The 18,830-nt window shown below is 39.6% G+C and overlaps 2 protein-coding genes across 3 annotated transcripts in view; both read right to left on the reverse strand.

Annotated features, from left to right (window-relative positions):
• LOC132908064 (uncharacterized) overlaps positions 1 to 13,105 on the reverse strand; it is a 92,658-nt gene extending 79,553 nt beyond the window's left edge. The window contains exon 1 of the mRNA XM_060961667.1: positions 12,729 to 13,105. The gene's annotated coding sequence lies outside the window, so the exon portion shown is untranslated. The remainder of the gene's footprint in view (positions 1 to 12,728) is intronic.
• A 400-nt stretch (positions 13,106 to 13,505) lies between these two features.
• LOC132908072 (GRB2-associated-binding protein 2-like) lies at positions 13,506 to 18,525 on the reverse strand. 2 transcript variants are annotated; one of them, XM_060961696.1, is made up of 7 exons: positions 17,576 to 18,525; positions 17,106 to 17,234; positions 16,835 to 17,021; positions 16,444 to 16,725; positions 15,673 to 16,380; positions 15,466 to 15,590; positions 13,506 to 15,382 (listed from the first exon to the last, which is right to left on the reverse strand). In XM_060961696.1, the coding sequence occupies exons 1-7, from the start codon at positions 17,654 to 17,656 to the stop codon at positions 15,137 to 15,139; spliced, it is 1,758 nt and encodes a 585-aa protein (XP_060817679.1). In that variant the 5' UTR covers positions 17,657 to 18,525; the 3' UTR covers positions 13,506 to 15,136. The 2 variants fall into 2 exon arrangements, with proteins under 2 accessions (XP_060817679.1, XP_060817678.1); XM_060961695.1 differs by having other exon boundaries at positions 15,466 to 15,605; positions 17,576 to 18,521.
• Positions 18,526 to 18,830: the final 305 nt, after the last annotated feature.

The following is an 18,830-nucleotide window of genomic DNA, read 5'->3' on the forward strand; positions in this document are numbered from 1 at the left end:
TGCGTTTCATTTTTCTAAAACAAAATACTCCTCGTACTGCACGGTCACCCCAAGTGTGTCTGTAATTATATCGCGTCGAAAGAACTGTGTTTAATCGTGAAATTATAGAACCGTTACTTGCAGTAAGTCTACGACTATGATGACAATTTTGTAATTGAAACGTATCAAACAGAAATTTAAGATATTCAAGTATCCTTTCGCTTTCCTTTTTATCGTAAGCCCTTCCATTAAATGTAAATTAAATTTCACAATGTAAATTTTCTTTTTTTTTTTTTTAAGTACCTACTTAGTTCTTACAAGTTTCTATCGAGCAAGCAACCTGCACACAGCTACTGTGTTAAACGAAAGCTCGTTCGTTGGTCGGTAGCTGGATAAGCGGAGTTCACCGATCCGGTATACGGGTTCGAGTGATATTTAAATAGAAACTGCATTTTCGCGGGCTGCGAGAAACGCTGCGCTCGAATATTCGGTGAATACAGAGGAGAGGCTCTCTGGTGCGATTTACGATCACGGAGAAAATGAACGGGGATACGCGAATCGCTTTCTAAACATCGGCCAACGAGATCGCATCGTCGTTTCGAACCCAAGTCAAACAGGCTGCCGTTCCTCTTGGTTCGATCCTCGCTCCCTGGCCTCGTCGAATCTGCTAACGGATCCGCGTAATTTCAGTTAATTAAACAGTTCGGCTAACTACACCGGTAATTGCGAAAATTACCGGTCGGTCGGCCGCGCGAATAGAGGAACCCGTTGAAGACCGTAACGCGATCCGCGTTCCATCTTCGCACGGTATCTCGCTTATCTTTACAGCCTATTTGCCCGCGAGAGGGAAATCTAGAGTCATGGTGAAAAACGCCATGGTTAGAAAAATAAGAACGAATCGAGGTTATAAGGTGTACGCAGGTACATGCGCTCTTTTCGCACCTGTCCAACCGCCGAATCGCATGAGACGAGGTTACACCTGCGCGCGCCACCTGAACGCGTCACGTGTGGAAAACCGCCCCCGGCTACCGATAATCGATAGCAGTGTAATTAAATAATTTCAACCACGAGACGCATCCTACTTCAACGAATCGAGTGGAAACACTCTCGAGCGCGCAGATCCAGGGTCGTTTGTAATTCGCACCTTCACGCTAACGAAGCATCGATAGACGTACACTGGCGTGCATGAGTATTTGGACACCGGGTGTAAGGCGTTATATCTGTTACATTTTCACTGTTAGAGAAACGATCTCGTTTCTCCAGGAACGTTTCTCCACCGATATAATTCTTCAACCCTTAAATCGGATCAAATGTTTAAAAATGTTCACTTTTGTTTCAAAATTTACCAATATAATTGAGGACAGTCGAAATTGCAAAATATTTAAATTCTCGTAAATTAATTCTCGTTTAAGGACTCGTACGAGCGTTCGAATACTTTCACGAGCCACTGTGCGGTATTTGCGACATTTTGAAAAGTCCAAATACTCGTAAACGTTCGAACGAGCGTTGAGAGCGACGGAAACTCGCGGGAAAAAACGCGCGATGGAAGAAAAGTGAATAAAAATTGGAACGAGATCAGAATGTCTACATAGATTTTCTGTCTTACACGGATTCCGCGAAGCGTTTCCGCGGCCGTAATTACGGACGAGCAGGTAACGAGAGGGCCTAATTAGCCTAATGAAATCCGCTAATGAAATACGTTGGAGCAATGTGGCTCGATGGTTCGTACGCGATCGAACCAACCGAACCGATCGCGCCACGAGGTATCCACGAAAACTCGATACCTGTACGTACACGTTCCTCGTGCATTGTCTCAAACGATCCTCTTACTCGGTGACCATATAATGAACGATCGCGGAAGCGTAACGGAATTTCACGCGGTGTATTTCAAATTCGAGGCTTTTTCTGGAGCTGCTCGGTCTATATACACAGACTGACAAAAGTATCTGATTCTGTTTTAATAATTTCTAACGCTGTAGTTGCGAAAAGAAATTCCGAAGATTAAAGAAAAATGTATGTTTCGTATCTTGAAAATGATATATACATAAGTAGACCGTGGATTTTTACGCACTTACAGGAAATTTGAAAGTGCAAAATTACACGAAACGTACATCGTAACATGACAAAATATACAAAGAATCTAAAATATAATACTTTCTACGATGCTTGGTGCCAGCAAGATTCTACGCTTTTAATTATACCCTCAACAATGTGAATTTACACAAAGACCCACAGGCTACGCTTGAATTGCGTTATTTTCGATTTCCAGTATTTCATACCACCCAAGCTGTATACTATTTCAGCGGTTGGTCTTTAATGGGTTAAATATGGAAAACACGGAGCATTGGAAATATCGAATTAGATGATCCGCGATTGTTTCGAGCGATGATTGATTCGATTTCTAATCGAGCCACAGTTTTGCTTTTAACCATGGAAACAGAGCGTGCCCGTTAGACTCTGCTCCATTTTGACGACACGACTGATAAATTGGAGCACGCGTACGATTATAAATCACGTTGAACAAGTATCAACGATCTTATCCAGCCAGCATTTGCCTGCTTCCCTCTTGCGTTACAATGATAGATCGCCGGGCCGTGAGCGGTCGAGGAAAAAAGGAACACCCGGTGTATTATCATTTAGGCCGATCGGTTGCCTCGTCACGGAACCATGCTCGCTCGCAAGTGCACTGAAATATTCTCGTTAAACACAACGATTTCGAGCAACGTCCTCTCGATCATCTGGTTGCAACATCCTTAATAACGAACGCCTGTCACAGCACAAAGAAGTCGAGAACTCGAGAACACGATTCACTGGGTCGCATTTAGCACCGCGAGCCAAACCATTCCACCTTCCGTGTTTCATTGTTCCAACATATTCGCATTCGCTATTAATAGCAAAACCAATTGAAGCATCGTGAAAGTAACCGACCGAGTCGCAGTAGCTGTTCAATGGAATCCCGTGGCTCGACAATCGGAAGCACAAACCGAAGAAACTGGGCCAAGCCTTGTTAGCCTGACAACGTTTTCAACTACCAGAGACTACGGACGTCGACGATGCTTCTCGCGAAAAAAGATTTGGCGAGAATAAACTAGAGAAACTCGAAGTAACATTACAAACAAGTTAAGATGTTTGATTTCTCGTAACTTTTAAAATCGATACTCGTAACTTTGCTTATCAGCTTATTGACAAGGTAAAGAGTTCTTCTATATATTCTATAAGATTCTTCTATGGCCAGTACGTTAGTTTCTATAAGATTCTATAGAAAATATGCTCGACGGTTTATTGCGCGCAAAGTTCAAGAAATTGAATTTCCTTTTTAATTTGCCATCACAGTGGCAGCATTTATTTGTCTTCAAAGTCTGACGGCGCCGCTATGGCGGGCAGTAAATATTTATTACTTCGACTAGCTGCTAGTGCCACCAGAGAAATATGCTGCAAAGGGTTAAGATGTTGGACCATAAGTAACTCAAATAACCCTAGCTCGCTGTATTTCTTCGTAAAGACGCGAGTTCGTGACCAGAGTATCAGAAATACGACGGTGCATCTTCCGCGATGGTGAAAACCGAGGTTGATCTGCCGAGGACGAAATAACAGCCAGTATGTATCATTTCCGGCGTGGTCGACTGTTATCCTTCGTTTCGAAACTTTCTCCGAACGCAAACGCTCCATCCAGCCGCCTGAGGAATCGTTCTAGGCTACTGACCCGCTCGGGAACACCTTTCTAGACTACTCGGACTGCGGCATAAACCAGCAACGACAACTAAATAACTCGTAGTTCCTCGACCGTTCAACGAAGACGAAGTATTAATAGAACGCGATGTTAGAAGCCAGTCAAGTCGAAGCAGAGGCTGATCGAGTGCTTTGAAAAACTCCTTTGTCCACGAACAGTGACAACCTCCATCGAAACCAGTAGCTCAATTATATCGTAGTACGATACGCTACGTAAGCGAGAAATGTTTCGTTGCCAGTTCGTGATCAAATTGTCCTCATCTCGCTGAAACGTGTCAGTTGACCGTGAAACGAGCTCGTTTCCTCGGACTCGACCGTTCACGATGGAAAACTCAATACGGAGAAGGAGGCTGAAAGGAGAGAGAGACTGGGCGCGGTTATTCCAACGCCAGTCGATTCGCGGCTTTACGCTACAATCTCGTTTAATGCGCGATTCATTTGTACGAATTCGTACATGTGCCTCTTTTACACCGATTAAGATCGACCATACGTTACACGAACATACGTTCTTACGGCGAATATGCATTACCGATCATTGGTACAAGGCACTTTAATCGAATTATAACAACAATTCACGAATATCGGTGAAATTAATGAGAAATCAATGAGAGATTAACCATCAAAAGCGATACCAATCATCTTATAGAATCGACGAATAATGAGAAATTAACGAATGTACGCATTATCGAGAATTCTTGTAACGAATACCGCTCGCGAGGGTATCAGAACACTTTGGTAGATTTGTATTAACAATGACACGATTATCAGCGAAATATAAAATAGCGAGAAATTAATGATCAAAGGAAATAATTATCATCTTCTTGTAGAGTCGACGATCGATGATACGAATGATAGGAACGACTCTACGAACGCTATTTTTTTTAATTTATCTTACGATTCAACGTCGTCAATGTCGTTCCTGTATGATGTATGAACTCGAGCAAAACAAATCGTCTGCTTCTTGAAAATTGAAGATCGCTCGTGTTACCTAACTGTAAGTAACGAGGTTTAGAAATTTACGATAGATGAAGACGTCTTCGAGTGTCTTAGAATCGAAACTATCCTAAGAAACGAAAAGATGTCAAGATGTTTTCACTAAGGAATATAATCGAATCGTCTGGCTGAATAAGAAGAGACGAACGGGATCAAAGTTGCATCGTCGAAACTGCTCGATGTCTAAATTGGTCTCTGTCCTCGAACTAGTTCGGATAAAACAAGGTTCTCCGTTCTGTACTGTACATACTCAGAATCAGCGAATGGCACAGCAGCGCGCGAACGTACATTGAACATTGTTACATTGTTTTACGATCGGCCGTAAAAGCCGACAACGGAACCGGCGACGAGGAGGACAAAGAAGAAGCTTGCAAAAGCGCGGCTTTTCACCGTGAACGGCTTCGTTACCGACCCTTCTTTTTGCCTCCTTTCCTAGGCCGATCCTGACTACGAACGCTACGACTATAAGGAAGGTTAAAGACCTTATCTCCGCGAACCAGTTTCGATCGAAGAAAACTCGCCGCGGAGACGAACGTTCGCGTGCACCGGTTATTGCACGCGTGGATACACGACAGAGGGCCTTCCTTCTTCTCCGTGACTCTCGCGGATCGTCGAATCTGCTCGGCCACGATCCGCGATAACTCGTGCGCGTTCCACGCTCTATTTTGCTCGCAGCCCGCAGCTACGGCGACCGGTTGCACCGCACCGAGTCTTCCTTACTAGGGAATACGACTACGCGAACATTTTCCGCGTCTGCCTGCGTTCGCCTGCCTCCTAGATTTCGTAACGAACGTGTCTGTCGCGCGGTAAACGCTCTCGTTCTGTGTTCTTTCGTATTAGATCGATACAGATGGAATCGTTCTCCCACGCGAAACCTCAATCGCAAATCGAAACGTCATATACTCGGTTAAAGTAATTTTTAAGATCTGATCGAATACGCCTTTCCAACGATCGATTAGTCCCCTTATTACGGATTTGTGTTAAGAAGTTCGATAGATCCGTATCGTTCGATCGATTGATTCCGACATATCCGAGATATTAGATACCCGTTATATCTACAGATTCTTTGTTTCGTTTAACAGATTTGTGACTTAAAAATTGTGTTTTTATACGTATTATCATCGAGTAACAATAATCGTTCTATCCTTCGTCTCATATCGAATAACGATAGAACATGGAATCGCGTTCGTTTGACTTTACCGATTTCACGAATAAATGAAGATATACCGGAGTGAAATTTTATCCATTAACGTGATTTCCTTTGACGATAGCTTTTAAGGGTTAACTTCGAAAACTAATTTGCCGTGGGTCGTGCAAAGTTGGCTAACCTTTCTCAATCGAACCGTTGGCTCGCGTTCAACGATCGGTCGAGTTTCAACTGAAAATTCGCGGTGTTATCCAACGAATGTTTCACCTAGCAACAAAGTTTCCTCGTGACAGAAGGTAAAAACGGAACGAAACCCTCGCAGACACCTACACACGGTGCGCGCCACGATCATTAACGACATTCCGGAACGTTTGTCGCCTCCGGACTCGAAACTTCATACGCCACGAGACGCTACCTGTGCCCGTGGCGTGGGTCGGGTGGCGATAAATTTTTCAACCGGCGAACAGCACGCGACTGCCCTTAATCGTTCTCTCGCTCCTCGATCGGCTTTGTATCTGTCGGCATTCCCCAGGCGCGCACGTGTCCGCAAATATTTGAACGACGAGCGATAAACTCATTCTGACGCACACCCCCTCTTCGTATATAAATATTGGACGAAAACTGAAGTACCTGTGCAAGATCGTTAAGAAACTAGCACACCTTTCAGAATTATTATCTCGTTTGAAATCTTGCATTATAAGAAATCCATATATTTGATATCGTAACTTAACATATATTAAATCGCAACTTAAGCAACTGTGCGAGAGATCATTAGGAAATTGGCAAACCTTTCGAAATTATTATCTCGTTTGAAATCTTGTCAATTGTAAGAAGCCTATATATTTAACGTTATAGTAGGAAGCTCGTCGATTATATCACGTTCAACTAAATTAGATTCCATTCGACGACTGTCGCAACGAATCTCCACGTTCATATCGCTACTTTTCCTCTTGTATCTATCGTTACTTTGTTTCTTACTTTTCTATAACGAATCTATACCTTTTATAAATCTACAACTATGCTACAATTTAACCAAATAAGTGAAAAATTAATTATAAATAACAATCCAAATGCAACCAATAGATATCCAAATACTTTCAAACAAGATTGTACACGCTGATAACTCGCGTCACAGTTTCATCCGTAAGACCACCCATTCTACCATTAACTTCCAGATGATCCCGTCTTCTACGGCCGATAAGCATACGATTCCAAGGACGCTTTAGCTGTACGGATGATATACCGATCGAGTGGATGGGAAAAACAAGCGGTTAAGCTGCAAATGAATAAGCTCTGTGAATTCGAAACGAGCACAGATAATCGATGATTTCGTTGTGGCGTCACCGGAGTATCCGTTCTCCGTACTTTTAGTCCCTGACATTTTCAAAGCGTCTTTCACTCTCTTTCTCTGCAACCGAGGCGCCTATAGGGCACGCCTAAACCAGGTCGACCCGATATAACTCTTCTCTCGGTTTCCTGTCTAACGCAATAAACCGTACGCGTGTTCTCTACACGTAATATCAGGCTCGGGACACGCCTGCCGGAAACACCGAGAAACGAACGAAAATGCCGCATTTTGTTCCACCAACACGGTGAATCCGTGCATGATTCCTGACCAACTATAGTTGTTCGCGTTTAATCAGCGCCAACGTCTCTTGCAAACAAAATCGCGGAATTTTATAGAAAGCTCTTCGATCGAGGGATTCAAACGGTAAACGATAGGTAGATAGGTAAGCTTGAGAAAAATCAAGAATCGATTTTATTAGTGGAATATGCTGAAAAAATGATGAAGTATCGTAATCGGCGAGTGTAACAGCATATTAATTCCTTGAACATATGAAATACCAATAACTATTTTATAGCACGATTTGTTATTCCACAGAAATGTATATAAGAAGAAAAGAATCCTATTCGTCTTATTATTTCAAATTATGTTAATATTCCGTTTTAATTATATTCGCGTTATTCTGTTTTCAAAGTAGCTCTTAAATTGAATTTCTCGAAATCTATTTACTTCGCGGTGAAATTTGGTGGAATTTCATTTGAATAGGAGCAGTAAGCGACAAAGTTACAAGAAAATGGGAAAACGCGTTTTATTACTATCAAAAACCTTTACCTTTGCTCCTGGCACTCACGTTTTCCACTCCGTCTCCTCGATCGATCACTTTATGCCGAATAGCTCGAACGTCGTCGAGTCGCGTTGGTTCGACCTTCGCTGATTAAAGTAGGCGGGCTATTAAGAATTAAAAAAATGCGAATCCTTCGTTTGTCGAATGTGGAGTTTGATCGACTATTTATAAAAGACGGACGTAATACCATTGAATAAAGAATTCTCACTTTGGAAGATCGCGAAACGAAAAGAAATTCTCACGTGTCGCGATAGCGTGACTCGAAATCGATCGAACGTAGGATTTAACTGACTTGTTTCCTGCCTGTTGCAGCAGCCAGCGGCGTGTAATGCGTAATATCGGACCAGACGTGGTCGCCGTGAAAAACAAGGGAAAAGGGGAGAAGGCGCTAATGCCTTGCAACGGCGGAATTGTGCAACTCATTGTCCGAATAAAACACCGAACAAGATGCAAATCGAATTTCTGTTTAACCATACAAACGAGTGTTCATCCAATCCATTCACAGTGTTCGGAATTTTGAATGGCCGTCCGTTTGTGGCTCGGACGGGCCTGTTCCCTTTTTAGGAAATTTCGAATTACACGTCCTCCAGGGGCTATAAGCTCAGGTAAAAATCCCCGGGAAAATCTCCGAGAAAAACTCCAGCCGGGAAGGCACGAGGGACGGACGAGACCCAACGACTGGGGGAGAGGATCAACAACATAATAGGAAGTTCATCATCAGACATCGTACCGTGCGAGTGAAATACTTCACTCCCAACAAGATCTTACCATCGTGTTCATTACATCACACTTTACTTTTATACAACAAGTGCAAATACAGTGCTGGATCACCCTAACTCGATCTATTAAACCTCCTCCACCCTGAGCGTTAAGTCATTCGAGGTACGCGATATCGACGATCGGTTTGACTCGACCGGTTGCTCTTTAGTTGATAATTCGCAACACACAGTTTACGCGAATTGTAAGCTACGCCGATGAACGTACGGTGGCTCGTCGAACTATCTGAACATTTATTTAGAAAGTTTTCATGTACGTACATAATTACACGCGGTACATGTGAATCATTTCGAAACGTCGTTAACGCTGTACAGAGAGACGAGTCGTCGTAATCGATACGACTCTTAATAAATGTTGAAAAATTTCGTCAGGCGTTGTATTTAATACGAGCCGAATATTTTTCGTAGCTTTTATCTCTTAATTATTTAATTACGAATCTGTAATTTCTTCTAATGTGAAATAACAAGAGAAGGAAAATTACCGAGAATTTTCCGATAATGCTAGCTAGCAGCGTAAATATTTCTCCGCGCGAGAACAAAACGCTCGCGATTGAAGAAAAGTATAATAGCACGATGCTCTTCCGGAACGTCTCTCATTTTTTCAGCGCCAGTCCTTCAATGCCGACAGATTTCACACAATCGGGAAGCTCAGGTGCCGTACGGAACTTCCTTCTGAAGAAATCCGAAACAATGTAACGGATGATTCTATACTTTCTATAGTATTGTACTATAGCCGATAGGCGCCATACTACGCGGAAGACACAATTCGTTGCATAATGCATGGAAAACGAATAGTATTCGCTAACGCGTGTTGATCTGCAAATAACACGAATTACCGTATGATCGCGACGAATGATCCACGTAGAAACGCAACAGCCGACGACGGACATGACGACGCTTAATTGCCTTCATTAATCGTTATTTCTCGTTGCGACAAGTTACGTGCTTGCAGCCATGCGACCACGTTTTTTTATCTACGTCCACGTGTTAGCATATGGTTACGACATTCTGACAAATTGTCCTTCCGACGAATGAAATAATTTAAATAGCGAGATGCGCATCTCGTAAGAATTTGTGCGAAGACTATGGAAGAAGGATACGGTAAGTTACATTTCCTATTTTTCACAGGAAAACAGCTTTAAAATTTAGCAGTTAAGTTAGCAAAACTGTTTCTTGTTTGGCTTTGGAACTAAACGAAAGTTTCGAAATATTATTCGTCGTAATATTAAAATATTGCTCGTTGTAATAATTATTGCATATTCTTGACTTTCACAAAATTCTTCAATTTATCAGGTATTTTTAAATGACTTACATATTTCAATCTAACCGATCGTTATAATTTTTCATCGTGTCACGTTAAGCTTCTTCCTTAGTCACAAAGCAACGTTAAAATCAAAAGATCTCAACTCAAGAAGCAACTATCACGCTTTTTTCTCTCGACTGGTCGTCGTATGTTTGATTATTCTAATGTGTTCGTCAGACTACTTTGAAGCGGTGAAATCAAGAATCGAAAGGAGACATCGGACAGCGAACGTGCATTTCATCTCGAATGACAAAACAAGTATTCTTGGTAGCATCGTCGGTTATTCTCAGCTCGGAAATTCGGTTAGTCCGACACTGCATAAAAATTAAGAAATTCCTTTTCGACTGGACGATCCTCGAGTGAATGCACACAGGTAAATCCTGGTTTTTAGCGTGGGTAGTGGTTTTCACAAGCCGACGTAAGCCCCGTAAGACACGCATAAACCGGTCCTAAAAAAGCATAATGGAACAGCTAGCGAATGTAACGGAAAAGCTTTCGATTGCTAAAAACGAGTCGATCAGAAAATCGAACGAAAGAGCCGAAAAGGATCGAATCGACTCGTCACGAACCATTTCAAACGGTGTATTTTCCAATTACACGAGGCAAGATTATTTTTCTAAGAGAAGAAAAAGAAAAGGACGTAAGCAGGGGAACAGTGAATGCTTGATTCAAAACGTTTCTTTGCCCGTAAGCTTTTAATAAACTGGAACCCCTTTGTGAGACTAGCTTTCCAATATCTTTCCTGCGACCAGTTCGATGGGGCGTATCGGTAGAAAGCCGGAATAATGTGTTGGCAGTTTATTCTTCTGGCCAAGATATAGAAGGAAAACGCTGAACTTTGTATTCGGTTGACAAAAGAATCTGGCGAGGCAACAACTCCGCTCGAGATATCGGGATAACGAGGCACCACGAACCCCCAAAAGGAAACCGATATCGAACGAAGCTAGTTTTTTTATTTTTCTTTTTTTCGTTTCAAACGGACGACGAGTTATCAAACTACTAATGGGATTCAAAGCAGCGGCTATCGAAGCGCATCTATTTTCAGAGATTTCTTCATCGGTGCCCTCCGATGATGCATTTTCGTTCTCCGATCGACCGAGTTCAAAGAGCATTCCGTAAGGCGCCTGGTGATCTTTCGGTCGATCATTTCAGTCAAAGTGCTTTTCATCTTCTCTCATCTTTTCGAGATAAGCAGATCTCTTTGGTGCTAACTCTTTGAAGAAAGGGAAAATTCAATGTGGCACGCGAGATGTGAGCGAAACTTTAGTTGAAAGTTATCCAAGACCGATTTTTTCAAATCTGTTTAACGCTACTCGTTTGATGCCACGTATTTACAAAGACAGAAAACTGGAATGAAATATGGAATGTAAAGCGTGAATGAAACTTCATTGAAAATTATCCTATTTCGATTTCTCAAATTTATTCGATACCTCTCGTTCTATACCATCCGGCTGAAAAAAGGAAAGATTTGTTATTTATGAAACGTAAGATACGAATGAATCTTCACTGAAAACTATCCAAGATCGATTTTGTTCAAACCGCCATCTTTATTTAACGCCATCTGTTCGAAGAAAGAGAAAATTTAATATGTTTGGGACATAAAAACGAAACTTCATTGAAAAGTACCCAAGTTCGACTTTTTCATTAGGATAGTATTACGAAAGTTGAGAAAAGAATGCACGCGTTGTATTACGCTCGGCCGAAGAACGTTACCGATAATGATCGTTATTGTGCATGAGAATTTCTCACTTACTCCGGCGCGCTTCGCAATAACCGCCAATAACGCAACAACAATGTGCATGCATAACGAGCTGGCGTTGCATGTACAAGGGAAACCATAAACATTGTTAGCCTGACGAAACAGTTGAAATTTACTCTTGAGAAACTAATTGCACGGGCGCAAAAATGTTCGTTGACAGGTTCTCTATATTAAAGAAAATGCTAGTATAGTAATAAAATGGCTGCGGTTTCAAACGAACATCTCAAGGTAATCCTTCTTGCGTGGTTTAATGTTCTTCTCGTTTTTTCTAATAAATCTAGAGACGACGATATGTATGTTAGATACGTGTGTATAAGGGAAAATAAGATATTAACAATGTTAAATATCCACCCGGATATTCGTGACGAGTGTCATACTGCAACGACGAGAGGGTCACAGGAACGGTAATCCGAGCGACTACATATTACGTATATCGTTTTAGTTGGTTAGCTGGAAAATCCACAAGTGGCCGAGAAACCTACACACGCCATATACTCGAGCCACCTTCGACTTTGAATTCGCTTTATTTGTTCGAAGAATTATGAAATTTAGCTTAATAATTACCCGAGAAAACATTTTCGTTCTGTTTTCCTGTATTCAATAAAGAAACATAGGAAGTTTAACACTCGTGTTTTGGTTAGATACTTTCGAAAGATCCTTTCTTGGATAAAAAGATTACGTAAAAATATATTTTTACTTTTAACGAATTATACTCGCTGTAACATATCAAATTATGTTCCTACGTGAAAAAACAACGTGTAATTTCATCGATGTTGAACTCTCATCAACGTCAATCAATAGACATTTTCATCGCCAACAAGTGGCAGCAGATCGATCATCACGTGGAACTAGAGTTACGACATACATATATCATATATACATTGCGATGTATACAAAACTGGCGGGTCCTTACCTTGAAAATGAAACTCGAAGTTCCGCTATGATTGTTTTCAGTGGCTTCCAGTTCGTCGGATTCGCCTTGATTCCAAAAGTAAAACAGGCTGGTCGCACAAAGTCGATGATCACACTTTTCGATAAAAACAGTCAAAAAGATAAAAACACAACAGATTCGATGCTTCACAGATTTAACACAAAGAAGGAAAATTCACCCCGGCGAGTATTGTTCGTCGCGACGCGTAAAGCCTCTGATACTACACGATGCAATTTCGTTTCACGAGGGAAGAAAACAATGTACTTACGTGACGAGCCCGAAAACAAACAAAACTAACGCACGCTCGACGGTTAGCGAGCGAATGAGGCTCTGTTTTCCATCGGTCCCACCAAGAACCAACCAGGCCAATAACCTGACAGCATATCCCTGAACGTTTTCACGACCTTCCCGTGCCGAGTCGATATAGCAGCGTACCTTATCGACCGATAATACAAACGAAAGATACGAAAGGTTTGTCTATTCTACTTATAATAAATAGATTACGGAATTTTATGCGAATTCGTATTTTTATATTTCGTTGAATATTATAATAAGTACTGTATTTTGGACATTTTTGCATATTATGTGCATTTTTGCAATTTTAAATTTCCTATAAATGCATAAAAATCCGCACTATTAATAAATATTATCCTTAATGACTTTCAATTTGTGTTTCATCGAACAAGTATTGTCAGCATTAACGATTACGAATTGTTATAAAAAAAAATGTTATAGCAAGTACACACAGCGAATACTTCCTTCATTCAAAACTATCTTACTATTCCATGTTTTTGTTTTTAACACATTTGCAGATTTTCGAATTCGAAATAAATAAAAATTCGAATTTAACTATATCATAAAAAGAAATCAAAGAAACATACTTATTATATTTGATTACTTATAGAAAAACTTATTTCTATTTAATCGCATAAATATACGATATAATTTTTGTTGTTATAAATAAATTGTGCTAACCGTTCATAATCGAAAAATTGTTTGTCGTATATGGTGAGATAGATAGCTTTTTTTAATAATATACAAATCTTCGGAAATAAATATAGATATTTACTTCTGAATGATACGAATCGCACAAGAGTTAATATAGCCTTTAAATTTGGTGGGAAATTATTTTTTGTTTCAGGACCAAGTGTACTTACACAAACTTAAAAATTTCATTATAAATATACTCTATTAATTTCCTTCGTTCACTACAGATAATTGAAACCCCGGTAAACATATATCTCTTTTTAGCCATACTGACAAACAACTTGTCAATAGTATAAAAATGTCATTGGTACAAAAATTACAGTAAATAAGTGAGAGCTATTATAAAAGTAAAATGTGTGTGTGTGTGTGTGTGTGTGTGTGTGTGTGTGTGTGTGTGTGTGTGTGTGTGTGTGTGTGTGTTATACATAAAATATAGTTTTTCCACGTACTTTTAATGCATATATGTATATGTAAACATATGTAATCATAATATACAGTTTGTGGTTTAGTAGCTGTTAAAAAATATGCATGTCTTTTTTGCATTGTAATTTTATGGCCAAGATTTCTATTACCATGCATTATAGATTTGTTTCAGCAGGTACAGTGAGTACACTGTTAATAATTATAATAAAAATTATACTTAAAAAGAAAACATCTAAAAACGTCAAAAAAGAATATATGTCAAAAAAGAACATAAATTTTCAAAATATTATTTTCTAGAAAATAATCGTTGAACGACTTTTATACACCCACGACATATTTATAACCATAAATATGATATTTCACTTTCCATGCAATAACAAACAACTGATCGCCTTAGCAAAAAAAGAAAAACAATAACTTCAGGCACTTTGAAAATATATTACATATTATTTGTTTTATACTTAAAATTAAGATATCCTAAAATTTTTAGCAATGTCATACATCCATAATTCATTGCAAAGTTTACGATTAAAATGCCTTTTTATCATTTCAGACATATGTAAAATCTATGTAAAAACAGTTCGTACCTAAATGTAATAATACTTACTCTTCTAATTAAAAATTCTTTTACAAATTCTGATAAGAGTTCCGCGAAACTACTATTTTTTTTCTTTCTTCATTGTTTTGCCTTAACTTTAATATTACATTTTTGGTCCATTGAATATTGCTCTCTTCGGTTTCCAACTATGATATATAATCGCGCGATAACGAAGATTTCAAATAATCTTCAATTCAATAACAAACATAAAAATTTAAAAAGCGGTTGAAAAATCGCTAAATACTGCGTAGGAATCGCAATTTTGTAATATCATGAAGTATTACTAAAGAATAACAATATTATACGCTACGTAAAAAGAAGTTACGTTCCTACTTTTCTTCCTGTTCGTTACGCTGAAAGATCTAGAAAACAAAGTTCAAAGCTATGCCAGTTCATCCGTACATTGTTTTCTCTCCTCTTCGACTAGTTGACGAGTGCGATTAAACGCTTCGGTTTTCAGGAAATCCACAGTTTTATACACCGTTGTGTTTGGAGGGGACTGGGTTGGTGGCAAACTCGAAGAAGTGAAATTTTCTGTTGCTTCCAAATCGAGATCTAGATATTGCAAAACAACAAGACGTCGATTCGAAGCAGGAATAAACGTGTTTTGATCTTGATAATAGTATATCTGAAACACAAATTTATATCAAATACAATCATGTTTATGAAATGATATTGAATAAATATATTATAAAATATATTTTTATATACCTCTTCTTTGTCGTCGAAAGCATTATTATCTTCATCTGACGTCGATTGATGTCGATTCGAATGAACGTGAGTTGGAGGTGTAGGACTAGGAGCCGCTCTAATTCTTCCTCTTCCAGGTGGAGAAGCTAATTGCAAAGGTCCTATAATATGAATAATTTTTTTTTCTCAAATATGGTGGTTGGGGAAAAAAAATGTAAATATTCATACCTTCTACGGGAGATTTATTCAATGGAGGTTTAAGCTTCCTGTTAATACTCGGAGGCTCGGCAGGAGAGTGTTCGGCAGAACTCATTTCCAAAACTGACACTGTCGGTCCTGGAGAAGCTTCATTACTAATGATCGATGTAGAATCGCTAGTTTTTCTTCCTGGTTTTAATTCCCGATAAACAACTGGAGGCGGTGGTGCCACTGTTGTTGGTACTGAAGTTGAATTATCTCGCACAAGTGGACTTGGTAAATTTGAATAGGTAGCAGTTGCTGAACTCTCAGAGCGTGGACTCGACGGTTCCTCTTCCTGAAAGTCGTAGCGGAATACGCGTGTATCTTCGACATTACTTGGAGCAGCATTGGAGTAAAAATGTTTATCTATAGTGCTTGACTCGGGTGCTCCAGGTTGGTGAGATCTTGGAAAATCATATGATTCGTCTGTTACAATTGCAGTTACGGGAGTCGATGGCGCAGGAGTCGCTGGAGTTGTAGGTTTTGAGCTTTCGGTAGCACCATCTAAATTTAAATAATTATGACCAGGATTTTCAGGTAACATATGAGGAGGTTTCGGTGGCCTAGGAGGTGCTGGTAACTTTTCTACAGAAGGCGGTACAGTCGAGTCAACGATTCTTAATTTCCCAAATCGCTTTCGAACACTCCAAGAACCAATTTCGGCATCACTCGTATTATGCGGTTGTTTGGATTCGCCTATTATAAAAATATAATGTTATTAACGTAATTCGGTTAAAGAAATATATTGATTATATTTACCAGAGGAAGGAAAAGTTTCCCAGTTCACGCTAGGCACCGGAGCAGTCCATTCATCGTCGGTGAAAACACTTTCTGCATCCGTTGTTGTAGGAGATCTAGAAGGGGATGGGGCCAATCGTCTTGGGGCATCATAATGTTCAGGTCCTTGCCCCAAAGCCGAATTGAGGGAGCTAGTATCATTTAACCGTCGACCAGAAATACATTCACTAATAGGAATGTATGGGCCCGAAATAGTACTAGTAGGTGAAATCGGTGGGGATTCTTGTGTTTCAAATTGGAACACTATAAAAAAATGTATAATATTGTATAAAATCTTATTATCTTTTATATATATTATATATATTATTAATCTTATTAAGTTCCAAATATCTTAAATGATAACAATATGTACTTTGACATTGTTGCTCCTCATCTTGCGTATAGGCCTTTAAACCACAAACTTGACATACGGCATCCACCCACTTATTCATATCAGCTTCACTTTCTGCTACTAGATAATAAGTTCTTTTTGGTGTTTTAACATTGAACATATACTGATATTTTTGCTTGCGATTTTCAAATCTTAAGCCTGCATCCACCTGTTTACAAATAAAAGTCAATATTAAGACATAAGCAAATTCAATTACGTAAGTCAGGATAAAGATCTTCAAATAGGTAGCTACCTGTTCGCATTGATCAAGATCGATACGACCTTTTAATTTTCTACAACGTCTATCTGTATAATATTCCAAAAAATATTGTCCAGGTAATTCTCCACTATGTCGAAGAGCAAACCACCTTTTCCTCCATCTCTGGAAATAAACAAACGTATCATAGAAATTATTTAAAAAGGAATATATAAAGTTTACATATTTAAGTTGTCATTTAAATTTAATTACTGTGTATAGCATAAAACATTGTCTACACTGCGATATAAGCGAAAATGTAATTAGAACATTAACATTCTTGGATAAAAATATCACAACATTCCATACTTATGAAACATTTTTCAGCATACGAGGTTAGAATTCATAAAAGCTTGACGAACAAATGTAGACATAGCGATTTGACAAGCACTTAAAAATGTAAACAATAAAAAAATTGACGAACCGAGTAGAATTTCGAATTTGTCATTGTTCTATGAAATACTAACCGCTCGCCAAAGTTTGGTAGGTGGCGATTTAATGAGCCACCCTTCGTGCACAATCTCTTGGCTGGTTTTGAGTACCTCCATTCCTACACCCCGATGTTGGCTATGAACCTTTTAATAATTATGCATTGTTAGAGAGTGCGTGGAACCACCGACAACAAGGATGGCACGCTCGTCGTTCATTTATCTATTTTCGGACGGCGCAGCAGCAATCTCACAGATATACCGACCATCTAGCGATCTCTCCTCGATGATGCACAACTAACACATCAACAACGTTCCACCACAAACGCGCATCATCAACGATAAACACCCTCTGAGGAGCTACGGAAGAATTAAAGAGGAACACCGAAGCGGCACGATGATACGCAGAGAAATCCGACTATCGTCATGGTGCCTCCATTACCACCACCATCTTGGCCACGCATGCCAAGCTATGTCAACCATCGTAGATGACACACGCTTTTCTCGGCCTATATAGCTGTAAATGGCAAAATCAGACGCTCCAGTCTATATCGAATCCTGAATCACTCGGAGAATCAAATTGTTGCTCGTGTTATGAAAATTTGTTTGGATTCATTTGATTAACAGAGCTACATGACGCATCGTCGTCTCGTGACCTGAATGAATGGCGCAGTGGTGCGTTCGAGTTGAAAGTTCTGACTGTAATTCAACAAAGCGAACAAAGGAATTGCCGAGGAAGTTTCAAGATCGACGTTAAACATGATCTTGTTTCCCAACAAACAAACGTTTTTGTTTGTATATAAGTGTCAAAATTCCATTTATACACAAGTAACTAAATAAATCTATGTAATAACAAATATTGTTCTGTACGATTCCGTATTATAAACTATTGCTTTCTCGCAAATTGCCATTCACGACGCGTATTCAGATTACGGGCGGAATCGTTCTGCATTCCAGAAATTTCGACCGATTCACGACTTCGAGTCGCGTGAACTCTTGCGGTTAAATAAACACTGACGTTCGTTAAGTCAAGAAACATACCGATACGATTAACGAAGCTTATTTGCGTAAATGGTTACAAGCGAAATTACAACGAATGATACAACAAATTCTCGTCTTGTCATATTTAATTGCAAACCGACAACGACTAGACGTACGAAACTCAACAACTCTAAGCAATTACAACGATTAATAGGTACTTGTATGCAGATAAACGAATAACAAGCAGAGCCGAGGTATATCGTTCGGCTAATTTGCAATTCAGTACTTAACGCGGTAGACGCCGATCGATATT

Source organism: Bombus pascuorum, chromosome 6 (assembly GCF_905332965.1).
Source record: "Bombus pascuorum chromosome 6, iyBomPasc1.1, whole genome shotgun sequence".
Classification (NCBI taxonomy): Eukaryota; Metazoa; Arthropoda; class Insecta; order Hymenoptera; family Apidae; genus Bombus; species Bombus pascuorum.

What these genes read in the sequence shown, in the direction of transcription:
- LOC132908072 (XM_060961695.1), bottom strand. Translation starts at nt 17,656, where the DNA reads ATGGAGGTACTCAAAACCAGCCAAGAGATTGTGCACGAAGGGTGGCTC. An exon ending in TGAGGAGCAACAATGTCAAA is followed by an intron (nt 16,726 to 16,834) that starts GTACATATTGTT and finishes ATTTTTTTATAG; the next exon opens with TGTTCCAATTTGAAACACAA. An exon ending in GAATAAATCTCCCGTAGAAG is followed by an intron (nt 15,606 to 15,672) that starts GTATGAATATTT and finishes TTCATATTATAG; the next exon opens with GACCTTTGCAATTAGCTTCT.